The sequence below is a fragment of the Tyto alba genome, unplaced genomic scaffold (assembly GCF_018691265.1).
Source record: "Tyto alba isolate M040663 unplaced genomic scaffold, T.alba_DEE_v4.0 Super-Scaffold_22, whole genome shotgun sequence".
Classification (NCBI taxonomy): domain Eukaryota; kingdom Metazoa; phylum Chordata; class Aves; order Strigiformes; family Tytonidae; genus Tyto; species Tyto alba.
The window spans coordinates 13,092,137-13,106,024 of record NW_024881296.1 but is presented as its reverse complement, the minus strand read 5'-3'; the positions used below and the strand labels follow the sequence as shown (position 1 = coordinate 13,106,024).

Sequence of the window (13,888 nt, the reverse complement as noted above, 5' to 3'; positions counted from 1 at the left end):
ACTCTTACTTTTTGATGCTACTTTATGCGGTTGGGTGATTTTCAGTGTGGGTGACTTATGGAAACTGAATAAAAACATAGGAAGTTTTATACACTTATGGAATAATAATCCAATAACATATGTAATACATATGTTTTAAAAAACCCAAACATGTGGAAGCATCTAGCACTTTATAAAGTTCTGCTCCCAGCTCCATAGGTCCTTCAAATTCATTGTGTACCCTGAAATTCAGATTAAATATGAGGGATGTCTGTGTGCATTGTTACTTTTGCTAGTTCTCATTTAGACAATTCCTTTCTTACATGGTTCTAAAGGCTTGCTACCTGTTAAAACCATTCAGAAATCAACTTTTCTTTCACTTACCAAGATTCAGTATGCGGACAAGAGTTTGTATGCTGTACTATGGGCAGACTTTTTGCTACATTACTTGTATCAGCTCTGATACTGATACATGACTGTATAATTAAATCCCCATGTCTTATTTAGAAGACTTTCCACAGGCCTTTTGTAGTTTTTTCTCTCCCACACCAGGGTTCTTATAGAATTGAAAAAAGCTTCTTAAAGCAGAAAATGAAAACATTCACAAATTTTGTTTCACTTTGCTTTTGGCCTTGGCATCTTAATATGCTGTGAAAAACAGGTCTTGATCATTTGTCATGGGACTTCTTGCTGGGATCGTTAGTTCTGATGTCCTGGATAGATTCCAACATGGATAAGTGCATTTTGCTCCTGTCTCTCTCAATTCTCCCTGAAGTTCCAGTTGGATTTGGTATTCTTATTCACATCTGACCTAAACTGCAGTGTCCATTTATACCATGCTGCTTACACAGTTCCTTTTCTCCACTCTAGAGGTGTTTTATTTGCTAATAGTAAAGCAAATCATGCCTTCCTCTCTTTGTCATAGTACAATTTGCAATGTATGTCAGATAGTTCAAGATAAATGACATGATGACTTAAAAAATTATATTTGAATGAAAAAACATGTTTAGTTTCAAAGGAATATTATATATGAAATGCAAGTGTATGTTTATGATTTTTTCAGAAAATTTTAAACTTGAATTTTCCAGTCATCTAAAAGTTTGCTGCTTTTCTTGAAGACACAGTCCTCATAGATATGATACTTTTCTAAATCAGATACTTCCATACATCGTGAAGAGCACAAGTCTGGATTTCTAACATGTACATTCATTCAGGCTTGCAAGATCACTTTCAAATATCCACGCTGTTAAGATGCCCATGGGTAGCGCCGTGGGGAGCTATAAAAAGGCAAATACTTTGGTTAAAAAGGCTTTATGCCAGGTATGGAGGGGCATATCTCGGCATTCGTAGTACTGACTGGTTTGAACTTTGTGAGGAGCTGAATCTGATTGCTATGGGAGAGCATGTCTCTCCTTCCCTAACCCTAGTAGAGACAGACTACCTTTATGATTCCTCTGGAGTCACTGCTTGCTCAGCATGTTGTAGTTACCCCAGGCACAGCTTGTAGATGGTGTTTCAGCAGCAAAAACTGACCATTGGAATGGGATCAGATCTTGGAAGGTGTTTCTTTATGCTGAAATGGAAACAATATACAATAGATAACATAGGTGCTTCTCAAACTTTGTCTGTAGCATGGAGAGAGGTACATTTGCCATAATACAGTGTACTGGTAGGATTGCATCACTTGGCTAAGCAGGGTGGCCCTCGGTGACACCAGAGAAAGTCTAAACGGAACTGAAGAGTTAGAAAATAAGGAAACCCATACCAGACTAGAAGGAAATTGTAGCTGGTTGCACTGGAAGATGACTGGCTGATAGCTGTCCATGAGTACTGTCCATGTTAGCAAGTCAGCATTTAGTGCTCTGCCAGAAGTAGTTCAGATTATTAAAGCAGCTCACTTGTGTGGTGGTGTGTGAAATGTAAATTCTATGATAGCCAATTTACAGCCTACAATATAGCCAGTACCTTCAAGGAGAGGGATGCTGGGTGAGGTACAGCACAGAAGCCCAAGTATTGTACACATTAGATGGCTGTTTAACCAAACCCAGTCATATTTGCTTTAATTTCTCCCTCTTTTTAAGTGAGTGACTAGGAGTTATCTTTAAAGAGGAACACAGATCTTGATTTGTCCTTCCAGGAGGCCAACAAGTTTGGATCTAAAGTACAGGGAAGAACCTTTCTTGATAAAAGGTTTTTTCCATTCCTGTTAAGGATAGATGTTTAAAATAAAATAATGATTCACCATTATGCAGAGATGAAATTGATTCATAGTGCGTAATAATCCTCTTTGCCTTTTGTTATAGACCAATGCCTGAATCTGATCACCTTCACATTCTCTATTTAGGCCTTATTCATTTTGTACTAACTGGCAGGAAAAAGAAAATGTGAAGCAGGTAAAGGCACTGAACTTACTAGGGCAGCTGAGTTTCACCTTCCATGTTGTCAGTGACCTGATGCATACATGATCACTTCATCAGAAAATAGGATCTATGGGTTTTTTTCTGCTTCAGGATTCCTATCTGTAAAGCATGAATAATGGTTCTTTAGTATTTAATAATGTGATATTTGCTTAATATTATTCTATATCCATTCCGTTTATTGGCTGCTGTGTACGAAACTACCTTTGTCTCTAAAATATTTTCCCTCTTATCTGCCAGCATAAAGTGTTTCTGACACATCTATGGATATTACAGTATAAAAATATGCACTGCTTCAAGAAGCGATGCATAACTTCCAAGCACATTTTTAATGTGGCAGACCCAGATGCCTGATTTTTGTATGTAATGTCTTACATCTGCTTACGCATCTGCTTTATCTACTGGCTTTTGATCTTTAAATCACCATTGTATTCATATGATTTGGCAGTAGCAACCTGATAAACTCTTCTGTGTGTTGATAGGTAGCTGTCACAAAAAATGACAAATGTCCACTCTGTCAAAATTGCCCTCTGCAAAGATTAATTCTGGGGCTGAAAATGTCTAGACTCTATGGCTGCCATTTGACATTTTCAAAATGTTGGTGAAAGGTTCTGTTTACAACACAATATACTTTTTTTTTTTCCCCTTCCCCTTAAGATATTGAACAGTTAAGTGAAGAAATGAAAGATGGCCTCAGGCACCTTGCACAGACTTTGCAACTGTATTTGAAAGCAGAGATCCAGGATGTGTCTCACTTGCCACCTGCAATTGACTTTTTTCAGATCTTCACAAAAGTAAGTGTTAAAATGGGATTGCTTGGAAAGTCATAAATTATCTTTTCTTTGTGTTCTTATTTTTTAGTGGGAGTTCAGTAGATAGATCCAGAATGTGATGTATGACATAGTGAAATCAAACTTTATTTTTCCTATTCAGTCAGTATTTAACCAGAAGTATAGCTATTATACAATTGTAACATTTCAAAATTAAAGCAGCAGATAGGGGATATTTTTTCTTTTCCTTTTTTAAATTATCATTTTATATCTCTCGGAAAAAGTCAACACGTTGCATTAAAAAACAAACAAGTTCAAACCCAGTTGAGTCAGTCAACCTAAGTAATTTTTCCTCAGTAATAAAGAGCATATGTCATCACTCTTCAGCCTAGAATTTTTCTGCAAAGTGCCATAACTTACATTTGCAGATATACTCCCATTCTGGTTTGTCATTTAGTAGTATGTGCTAATGGGTGTTCCTGACAGTACTGTATCCCACAAACTGCTTTCTCAGGGGCCATGTGAATCACAAAAGGCTACATGAAGTACTTGAATTTTCACAATATGTAAAATGTTTATGTTACTATCGTTGTATTTTGCTGTACATATTCTATTGATTTCAATTCAGAAAGTTTAATTTGAACAATGGTAGCAGACAGAAGTACTTCATATGGAGAATACTCATAGTTTTATCATGATTTATTTTTTTTGATTTCTAACTGATTGATAAATTCTACCATAAGATTTGTCTGAACTCATACATGTTTTAGTTGCTTTAATAAGTGTTTTCTTATGAAGTAAGTCAATCTCTGAGATGTTTTTCTTCTGATAGAAACAAAAGGAAGAGCCTCTTTTAAAGAAATTAAATAAAAATGCAATATAATTTTTTTTACTTATTTTTAATCTCATAGCACAATTGTGGAATCTGTTTTGCTATGGACAGAAAGAGCAGGAGTAATATAATTCACTGTGGGTTTTTTTTTGATTTTTTTTTTTTTTTTTTATTTGTGGTTAGACTGCTGTGATATAAAGTTGCAATTTTCTCTGAAAAAACGCACAGGCTGAAATACACGCTGACAGAAGGTCTCGCAGATAAAAACCTTATGCACTACCTAGTCTCCACTCAAACTTTTACTGTCTTGTATTGGCATGCTGGTTTGGCCTGAACTTTGTCAGATGCATTTCACATGAAATATGCACGCTGTGTTATCTGGCTTAGAGAATTTATACAGCTGAAGATAAGGCTGAGTATCAGATGATGACCATTGTGTGACCAGTTTGAACCAAGTTGCAGCTTGGAAGAAATTCAAATGTTGTTGCCTTCTTTGTAATAACAAGTTGAAGATGGAGGCTGGCCATGGTGGCTTTAACAGGAGCAGTATGATGGTTGCTCAATATACTGGAGCACTGGTGAAGAAAATAAGGAAGCTTTTTAATTTTTTTTGTGTACATGCATGCACAAGAATCTGCACATATGTGCACCTCCTTTTCCCTCCCATGTGTTTTACCAAGGTGATGCAAGTGTGCATCAAGGGCAGAGTAAAAGTCAAGGCTTCCCAGCTCCATATCCCATTTACTGGAGAACTAGGAATACACCAGTTAATGACATTTGTTCCACTATAGGTTTGCTATTACAAAGATATCTTTAACTGATTGTATTCCTTATGTTGACTTTGAATTTGTCCCTACCCTATTGAAAGTGCTACAAAGTGCCAACTTTTTCAGTTGCTGGTTTTGTTTTTTCTTTATGGAAATTCAGAGGTTCTCAGATCATCAAAGTAGGTCACATTTCCTTCTTTTGCTCATTTTGCTGAGAGTGTGTGATAGTCTGCCCTAGGAAAATGGGAGAGCAAATGACATAGACTGATCCTGGGTATAGGTACTTCATATCACTAATAATGAAAATAATTGACAGAAGGGACAGAAGAATCTGACTGAACAGGTGAGTTGGTTGAGAGAGCGGAGCTGTCAACTAAATATCCCCATATGCTTAACATGTGAATAAAATCAGTACTTCATTCAGAGTTCTCTCAAATCAAAATGCTTTTTGGAAAGGCCTATTGTCACTCTCTAATTTTCCATGTGGTAGTTTAGAGCCTTCCCGATTTGGTTGTCAGGTGAGTGTGTTATGAAATATAGCATTATATTAAAATATTATTTTAATATGCCCCCATCCCTACTGAGGTAGCAGCAGGCATTTTCTGGCACTCTCATAGGATGTTTTTTGGAAGATAGGCTGAATGTCAGTGAAAAAAATACTGTTTTGTTTTTTTTTCATAAGCTGAATAGTGATGCTTATTCCCAGCAGGTAAAATATAAAGCTTTGGAACTGTAAAGTCTCTGATAAAAGCCATCTGCGGTCTCTCCTCTGTAGTGTAACTCTAAAAAAGACCAGCTGTGATGACTTCTCTGTGTGGTCATAGACTAAAGAAATACTACACATACATGACTTCAAGATGTAATCTTGTTTTCCCAACCTCTTCCAACATTCCTTTCAAGTTCAGTAGGTGCTTATTCTAACATTGAACTTTTTTGGATCAGTTCTTTCATTGCATGCCACAAAAAGATCCAGTCAGAGGTCATTTTTTATTCTGTTTGATGCTGGATCCTCAAGAAGGAAAACAAGAAGGAAGCAGACAGCCAGACAAAAGAGAAAAACGGTCCTGCAGTGAGATGACTAAATTCCAGATCTTGGAAAATCTCCAACCTGATTTAGGTCAAAAGAGCTTTGCAGAAGCTCTTTTAAAATGTCCTCCTTCTCTGCTGGCCACTGCTCTAGTCTTTGTGAAAATTAATTGTAGTTTTATTCACTTGCTTGTAATGCTTAATGGGCAGAGAGTCCTCTTGAGTGCGAACTTTGGGAAGCTTCCCATCAAAAATCAAAGAAAGTTTTGCCATTTCTTTCTATGGGAACAGAATTTCACTCCAGTGTATTTTTAGTTTGCATAAGACCCGTGGAAAATGTCAGCTGTGCTGGATGGGGAGGTGTTTCAGAAGGGTAACGTACCTTCATTTTTGACAGTGTTGCCCTGTCCTTACTAGAAGATTTGATTTTGTATCAACTGTCCTTTGAGCTGGAGTTGGATTTTTTTTTTTTGTTCTTGCTATCTGATCACTCTTCGGAAGCTGCAGTTTATTTAACATGCTATTTATCAAGGTTGTGACTGTTTTTAAATTCTGATCCTCGGTATTAAACAGAATTATCTTCAGTTAATTACATGATAAGGCTTTAACTCCACTGAGATGTTTTCTAATGTCAAGATAAATTTTTGACACCATGGTTTTATGGTTTAATGATGTTTCCATAACCTTGAGATAAAATCAGTCCTTGCTTTTTATTCTTCAGCTTTTACTTGTGTGTGTGAGGAGGTGGCCTGGAATCCTGTGAGACATTTAATGGGTGCAGGATAAAGAAGTAAAATTTTTTGTATACGTTTATGGTTCTTTTCATAATAGCAGACAGACCCATGTAAACTATTTAAGACATTGGATGAAATCTGTACCTACCATCTTGACTATAAAACTGTGAGTGACTTCACTGACTGGATTGAGGCCTAATAAGACTATTTTTAGACCAAATACAGACTTGGTGTCTTACATAGAATTGTAACTACTCATGCTATGTCAGATTGACTTTTTGACCATTTTGAAATTGTCTGAAAACTTTTTTTTTTTTTTTGCAATTAACAAGAAAAATAAAAGATTCTGATGTTAGACTAAATGGTAGCCATTTGAAAGATCTAACTTCAGATCCTCATACTTATAAAATAGTAAGACATATGCAACCTCTGTCATTTAATAACAGTAATGTAAAATCCAGTGACAGTTAATGAACTGTAACATGAGAGACTTCTAGACCAGTTTACTAACCTTAAACCAAAATTCTGTTGGAAAACAAAGGGTTTCTAAACAGCGTTTTGATGAAACTGTTGAAAACATACTTTTGGGAAAAGGGTGCTGGCTTGAAGAATCTTGGGAACCCTGTAGATCAGAGATGATAATTTACTCCTGAAATAGCAGTCTGCCTAAGTTTTCTGTTGTGCAAAATTTCATCTTCTGGTCAGTATGTTAACTGCGTGTGGGCTGATAGGGATTAGAGAGAGAATTTTTAGTTTTCTGAAAGTTTTAATCTTTCCTGCAGTTCCAATCTTGCCACTTACTTTCTTATGAGCAGATTCTTCTTTGAAAGTAGATGTGCTGCTTTCATTCAGTTCACTGGAGAGGTCACACACCTATATATGGGTGAGCTGAATATGCCTCTTTATGCATGTGGCGTGCTGCCCACCACCCTCTTCTCAGGGACTGCCCTACTCTTTCCTTTTCAGGTCGGTTTAAAAATTGGCACAGATCAGTGACAGATTGAAAACAGGCCTAAGTGATCATAGAGCTATAAGTCTAGGATAGGATGAAAAAGAAATTCAGTATCCATATACACTGGAAACATATGTGCATCTTTTTTATGTCAGACTAATACTTTTTCTACCTCTTTTTTTTTTTTTTTTTTTTTTTTTTTTTGAGGTTTGTGAAGTTGAAATTGAAGTGAAGAAAAGATAGAAGTTTGAAGCTGTATGCTAGTCTCTGTGTACCCACAGACAGTATTAACTGAAAGACTGGTTGTCCATAATTGATTTTATTTTTAACTTAAGAAGTAAGGAGGCTACTGTAAAGTGCAATGATGCATCCCTCAAGAGACAGAGTGCCCTGGTCTCTTTAAAATACTTTGTTTATTCCTCCTGTCGAAGTTTAAATATATTTCACTTGTTCTTCTAAGTTTTCAGTACTTTTTATTCCACTCCGTGCTTTGAAAGAGTGTCTTTTCAACATAAAGGGTATTAGTACCAATTTAAAAAATAATTCTTGTTGCATAAGCGGAAGAGAACTGGGAGTTAAGCAGGGTCACTTGGCCTTTGTAAAGTCTGAATACTAAATTGTGGTAATCTATTTGGGAATCTTTTTAATTGCAAGGTGAAGGAAATAGTCTCACTTAATGATATGACTGAAAAAAGTATGCCTAATCTTCACATTACTTCCTCAGATCTTATAGGCATCAGGTAATATATGTTTTCTGAGAAGACCTTTGAAGACAAGATACATCTGCTTGGTCAAGATAATATTTAGCAGCACTTGCAGTAGGTTACTCTTACTGAGGATTCACTAGTTAACTTAGTAATCCATGTTAGCAGGGAGATGAAAGTGGCTTGTATCAAGAAAGTCAAAAGAAACATTGGGGTAAAGTTAAGAGTAAAGTTAGGAGCAAGTTAAGAGTTGTTAAAGGCATACAGGTGAAGGTTGCTTTCTGATGCCAGGTTTGCTAATCTAAGTAACTCTGGATGCACTTGTTCAATTTCCCTATGATTAGGAGGCCATGAAGTTCTTTTTCTGGAAATGACTGTTGTGGTTTGAGCCTGGTCAGCAGCCCAACACCACTCAGCTGCTCATTCCTCCCTTTCCTTCCAGCGATGAGAAGGGACAAATAAGCCAGGCTTGGGATTTGAGATAGGACTGGGAGGGGCAGATCACCCATTATGGTCATGGGCAAAAGGCAGACTCGTTAGGGGTAGAAAGAACACACATTTACTACCAACACTAACAACAACATTTAACAGAGTAGGACAGTGAGAAGCATTGCCACACCTTGAGAACACCTTCCTCCCACCCCTCCCTTCTTCCCGGGCTCAGCTCTGCTCCCAATATCTCTCCCTCCTCCCCCAGCGGCGCAGGGGCAGGGAATGGGGGTGCAGTCAGTGCTGCTGCTTCTGCCATCTTTGGAGGGGGGAGCTTCTGGAACTTGTTCCTCCTGCTCCATCGTGGTCCCCCTCTCACAGGAGACAGTCCTCCACAAACTTTCTCTGATGTGAGTCCCTCCCATGGGCCGCAGCATTCCCCATACTGTTCCGGCGTAGGACACCAACTTTCTCCAACTGGATTCCCTCCCACGGCTGCAGCCCTTCCCGAGCTGCTCTGGCGTGGGACTCCCCCGCGTGCTGCAATCCTCCCAGTGCTGAATTACAGCAGCGGGGGCTGCCTTTTCCCAGAGGACCCTGGCCTTCTTCGGGCACAGCACCTTGATCATCCAGGCGAAACACCTCACAGGCCATAAATCAGTGTCTGCTCCACCGTAGGTCTCCATGGGTGGCAGGGGGGGCCACCCTGCCGTCTCCCCACAGGATACAGGGGGGTTTCTGCTCTGGCACACCTCCCCCCTCCTTTCTTCCTCTGTTCCTCCACTGACCTTGGTGTTCACGCAGCTGCAGCAACTCCTCCTCACAAGTCCCACTGCTCGTCACCACGTCCCTTCTTAAATACATTCTCGCAGAGGCGCAGCTGATGGGCTTGGCCTTGGTGCAGAGGTGCCGCTGACGTGGAGCTGGGGGAGCTTCAAGAAGCTTCTCACAGGGGGCCACCCCTGTAGCCCCCTCTCCTGCTACCGAAAAACCCCACCACTCACTCAAACCCAGGACAATGACAAAAATAAATGCATGTTTATCAATCATTGCTCTTTGCTTAACTCAAATCTAATGTATGTTGCTACCCTGTCTTATGCTCTTATGCAAACTTGTATGTTTATGGTAAACTGAAGACAAGGCTGGTACTGGCAAATTTATTTTTAGTCATGGCCCAGGAAACTATTTTGCAAAAACCTTTTCATTTTGATAGTTCTTTTTTCTTATAATTTTCAAAGTCTTGTAATTTCCAGAAATCATTCTACATGAAGCAACAGTGGTTAAGCCTAGATGCTCAACATACAATAGTATTTATGTCAAACTTCTTGACTCTCTTATTTTTATTGGAGTGTTGGAGGGGTATGTTCCTGCTCATCAAACTACATCACAACCTTTTTCTCTGACTGTTGTCATCTTTAAGGCTGTTACATGAGATTTGTGATTATCTTTTTATCCACAGTGCTATTGATTTAGTATTTCTGTTGATAAAATTTGTTTGGTGGGAATATGGACATGGTGTGTCCTCTCTCCTCTTCTGTCTGTGTGTAGTTTTAAGCCATCGGAAGGTTCACACTCACAGCTGCTAAGAACTGACTTATGTTCATCACATATATTGTGCTCAATTACTGCCTAGATAATTTCAGGATACTCTGTACTCTTTCTGTACTCTTTTTGAGTGACAAACACTGTGCATCCACTTTGGAAACAATGGTGCAAATAGAAATAAAAGAAAAAAATAGTAAAAATTCAAATACAGTGGGAAGAAATGTTGCAGCAGTACTCTAGAATGAGGGCGGTAAACAATCTGAGAAGACTTCTCTCTCTGTTTCACCAAATGAAAGTTGCATCTTTCCAGGAAGTTATTCTTGTCTAATATGATTTTTCAGGTTTAGTTATTACCTGTTATTTCCCCATTGAATTATAATTTGGGGAGATACTTTTCCATAGCAATTATCTTAATTTTTAGTCACAGTATTTACCTTCAAGAGCACTAGGAAATTGCACCAGACCATGAAACAAGGCTTTAAAATCAGATAGGATGGTTAAATTAGAGCAATGTGGTTACAATTAAAATATAAGCTTTTGCTAACAAAGCTTGGTGCACTGAAAGTAAGACCGTAAAGACTACAATTCTTCAAACTAAGTTTATGGTATAATTCAGGTCTCCTTATTTAGTTGTTGTGTGCACCATCTGTTTTACAAACTGCCTGTAATATAACAAACACCAGGCTTAGAAAACGAGGTAGAAGAGTTCTAAAGCAAGGAATGGTTTGGTGGAATTTGTAATAATTTGGTTGTGTGTGGTAGGAAAGAAGGCCTTGCTCCTGGAGGGCAGGGGATAGGGAAGAGGAAAGACCATTTTTTGAGGAGGTTAATTCAGCCCTGATTAAAAAGCATAAGCTTCTAGAAAAGTCACTGCCTTGAGTGGGCCCAGGTAGGTGGGGAGGGAGGAAAGTGTGTACGCTTCTTGTTCAGTTGACCCTTTTTCTGTCATGCTAAATTTGAAGTAATAAGACAGGAAAGAGTCTGGGGAAATAAATGGCAGGGTAGTGTAGGCTATTTTGCATCTCTTGCTTTCCTTCCCCCCTGCACCCAGTTTAGGTCTAGAGCTGTGACAGTGCTGTGCAGAACTGGAAAGGATCCAGGTGGCCAGAGACTTAATTACCATTACTTTGCCTAATGCTGCTCAGAGCATATCCACAAAACACAGTGCTTAAAAAGCTAATGATCTCTGACATGTAATATACATCAGTCTCTTTTCTGGCACCCTTTTGGAAGTGAACTGGAAACAGTAATGATATAAAGCGTTAGTAGTTGTGGCAATTGGCGTACATGCACAAAAATATGTGGAGTGAGGCACCTTCTATGTTTAGGAAAAGCCAGCATGAAACAAGGTCATGGAGATGTTTAGTAAAGATCTGAGTAGTAAATGAAAAACACATCCTCTATCAGCAATTTTAAAAGCCTCCAATTGAGGAGGATAAGCCTGATAACTGCTTGTAATGCTCTTGGCAGCAAACTGTTCGATCCTTGTGTTTAGCATGACCTGCAGTGGGGTTGCTTAAAGCAGTTTTGCTTGTTTGTTTTGGCTGTGAGCAGAGCTAGAATTCTGTGTGGCAGGATTATTAATCAGCTCTGAGACTTGTTTAACATGTTGGATAGATGAAAAGGCTAAAACCTGTTTTTCTTCCAGAATGGTATTGGAGTAGATTGATAGTCTGTTGAAAAATACCATGCTCTTTGAATATAGGATGGGGAACCATGTATTTGTATGTTACTGTTGACTTGCTGCTATCTCAGCTGCCTCAGAGCCTCTCTGAAAATGAGGGTAACTTTGTCTGTCTAAGGTATCCTATAGAGCTAAATCGCTGTTACAGTCTGAAGGTAAGACAAGTTCTGGGACATGTTGGCATTCCAGTGAGTGTCAATGAAATGACACCCACCTACATGAAATTTAGTCCTTAAAAGTGTGGTCTCTCCCTATTCCCCAGTATATGAGTATATATATTTTTGTTCTATCAACACTGTAGCTGTGATGTTAAACATTTTTTTTGGTGTGTCCTATTTCATTAAAACTACTCCTAAGTCTGTGGTGGAAATAAGATGGAGAAAGAAACAATAGTCACACTGTCTTCGGGTGACAGTCTAATTGGTCCACTATCCTGCATTTTGCTAGGGGTGAGCAGCAGTCACAAAGTGGTTGTAGCACTGATACGCTGTGAGCCAGCCTGAGATCACTTAGCTTGTACCATAGCAACCTGAAGCTGATGGAGTCTAACTGAGACAGTTGTTTTGGCACAGCGGTGTCTATAGCTATTCCATAACTGTGCCTGGCAGCGGATACTGCGGAGCAAGGTGCAAGAACTCTGTGATCAACAGACGTGATGGTTTGTTAGAACTTCTTGCTTGCATCTCCCTACATACCTGCCCTGGAATTTCCCATGCTGTCCTCAGGTAGTTACATATTGATTGACTGGCAGTCAGATCCAAGAAGGTTTCCTTTAGGAGCTCATCTAATTTGCCTTAGTAATTTTTATTTTTTTTTTTTCCTCCATACCCAACCCTTTCCTCTTGATTGGGTAAATATTGACTAGATTTTTCATACCTATAACCATCAATTAATTGCTTTTCTTCTTACAGATCCTTTGAAACTTCCTGTGCTGGTTACGGGCCTTTTGAAATTTTACATTTGTGCACTAAGATGTGTCCCTAATGTCATAGATACTGCAGATGATGGATTTCTCCCTTCTGAATGTAAAGCAATTATGGGCTGTTATTAAAGCTTTTATAACTGCTTTTGGAAATTTGAGGGTATTTTCCTAGTTTAAAATTGAAAAATGTTCTTGTGGAATGGGAGATGGAAGGCAACCTTAATGCTACAGTTTTTCTGTCTGTCAACGAACCTTGTGCTTTGCCTGTACTCACAAGTATAAAATTCATCTTCTTTCTTCCTCCATTACCATCAAGGCAAAGGTTTCACTCAGCTTTCAGAGGAAGCTGGATTGGACACCCACTCACTGATGGATACTGCTATGCATCACAGGGTCACTGAAGTCAGAGTTGTCTACACTCATCATTGTAGACAGACAGGATGTGGTTATGTGTTGCTACTAGCCTAGGTAGAAATGGTGAAGTGTCAGCCTACTGGTTTGTCAACATTCATTCAGTCTTGTGGGTGAAAAATACTTTACCTATTTGGGTCTCTAGCCTCGGAAGATAGTGAAGAAGGGAGAGAGGTACACAAATTGTTTGCTGATTGTAACATCAATTTCCTCTGCTATGCAGAAATTATATAGGCTAAGTAATGCTGCCATGTTTCTCATTCTGTAGTCATTTCAGCCTTACTGAATAAGCTTGTACTCAAAAAATCTGTATTTAAAACAGCAACTTTCACTGTGTCCATTTGTGCTATCTAATATTTTGAAGAGTCATGTTTGCTTTTATACTTTACAGAGTATGAGGTAAAATTCCATAAAGTGACTGACAGTGAGAAACTCTTGTAACAGCGTAGAAGCACTAATTTTTCTTTTAAACTTCAAACTTCTTTTATGTTTTTGTGTGTTTGTTATTTAAAAAAAAAAAGACAAACTTGAGACAATATCCATCACCCTGGTGTTGATGCCTTTAAAGGTATGACATTTAAATGTTATGAATCTGAAATGAGCATCTATCTGAATGAGAGATTTCAGTTCCCTAGATTTTATATTTAATGCTGCATGTGTTGACTGTATTTTCTTGTGTTAAAAAGTGAAGTATGTCTGTAGTTTTATAAAAAGTT

The 13,888-nt window shown here is 38.5% G+C and overlaps 1 protein-coding gene across 2 annotated transcripts in view; it reads left to right on the top strand.

The window, feature by feature from the left end:
• The window catches only part of SMYD3 (SET and MYND domain containing 3), a 419,867-nt gene that overhangs the window by 61,184 nt on the left and 344,795 nt on the right, over positions 1 to 13,888 (top strand). For both annotated transcript variants that reach the window (XM_042796047.1, XM_032989436.2), the window contains exon 5: positions 3,054 to 3,190. In XM_042796047.1, the coding sequence (XP_042651981.1) occupies positions 3,054 to 3,190 (137 nt within the window). The remainder of the gene's footprint in view (positions 1 to 3,053; positions 3,191 to 13,888) is intronic.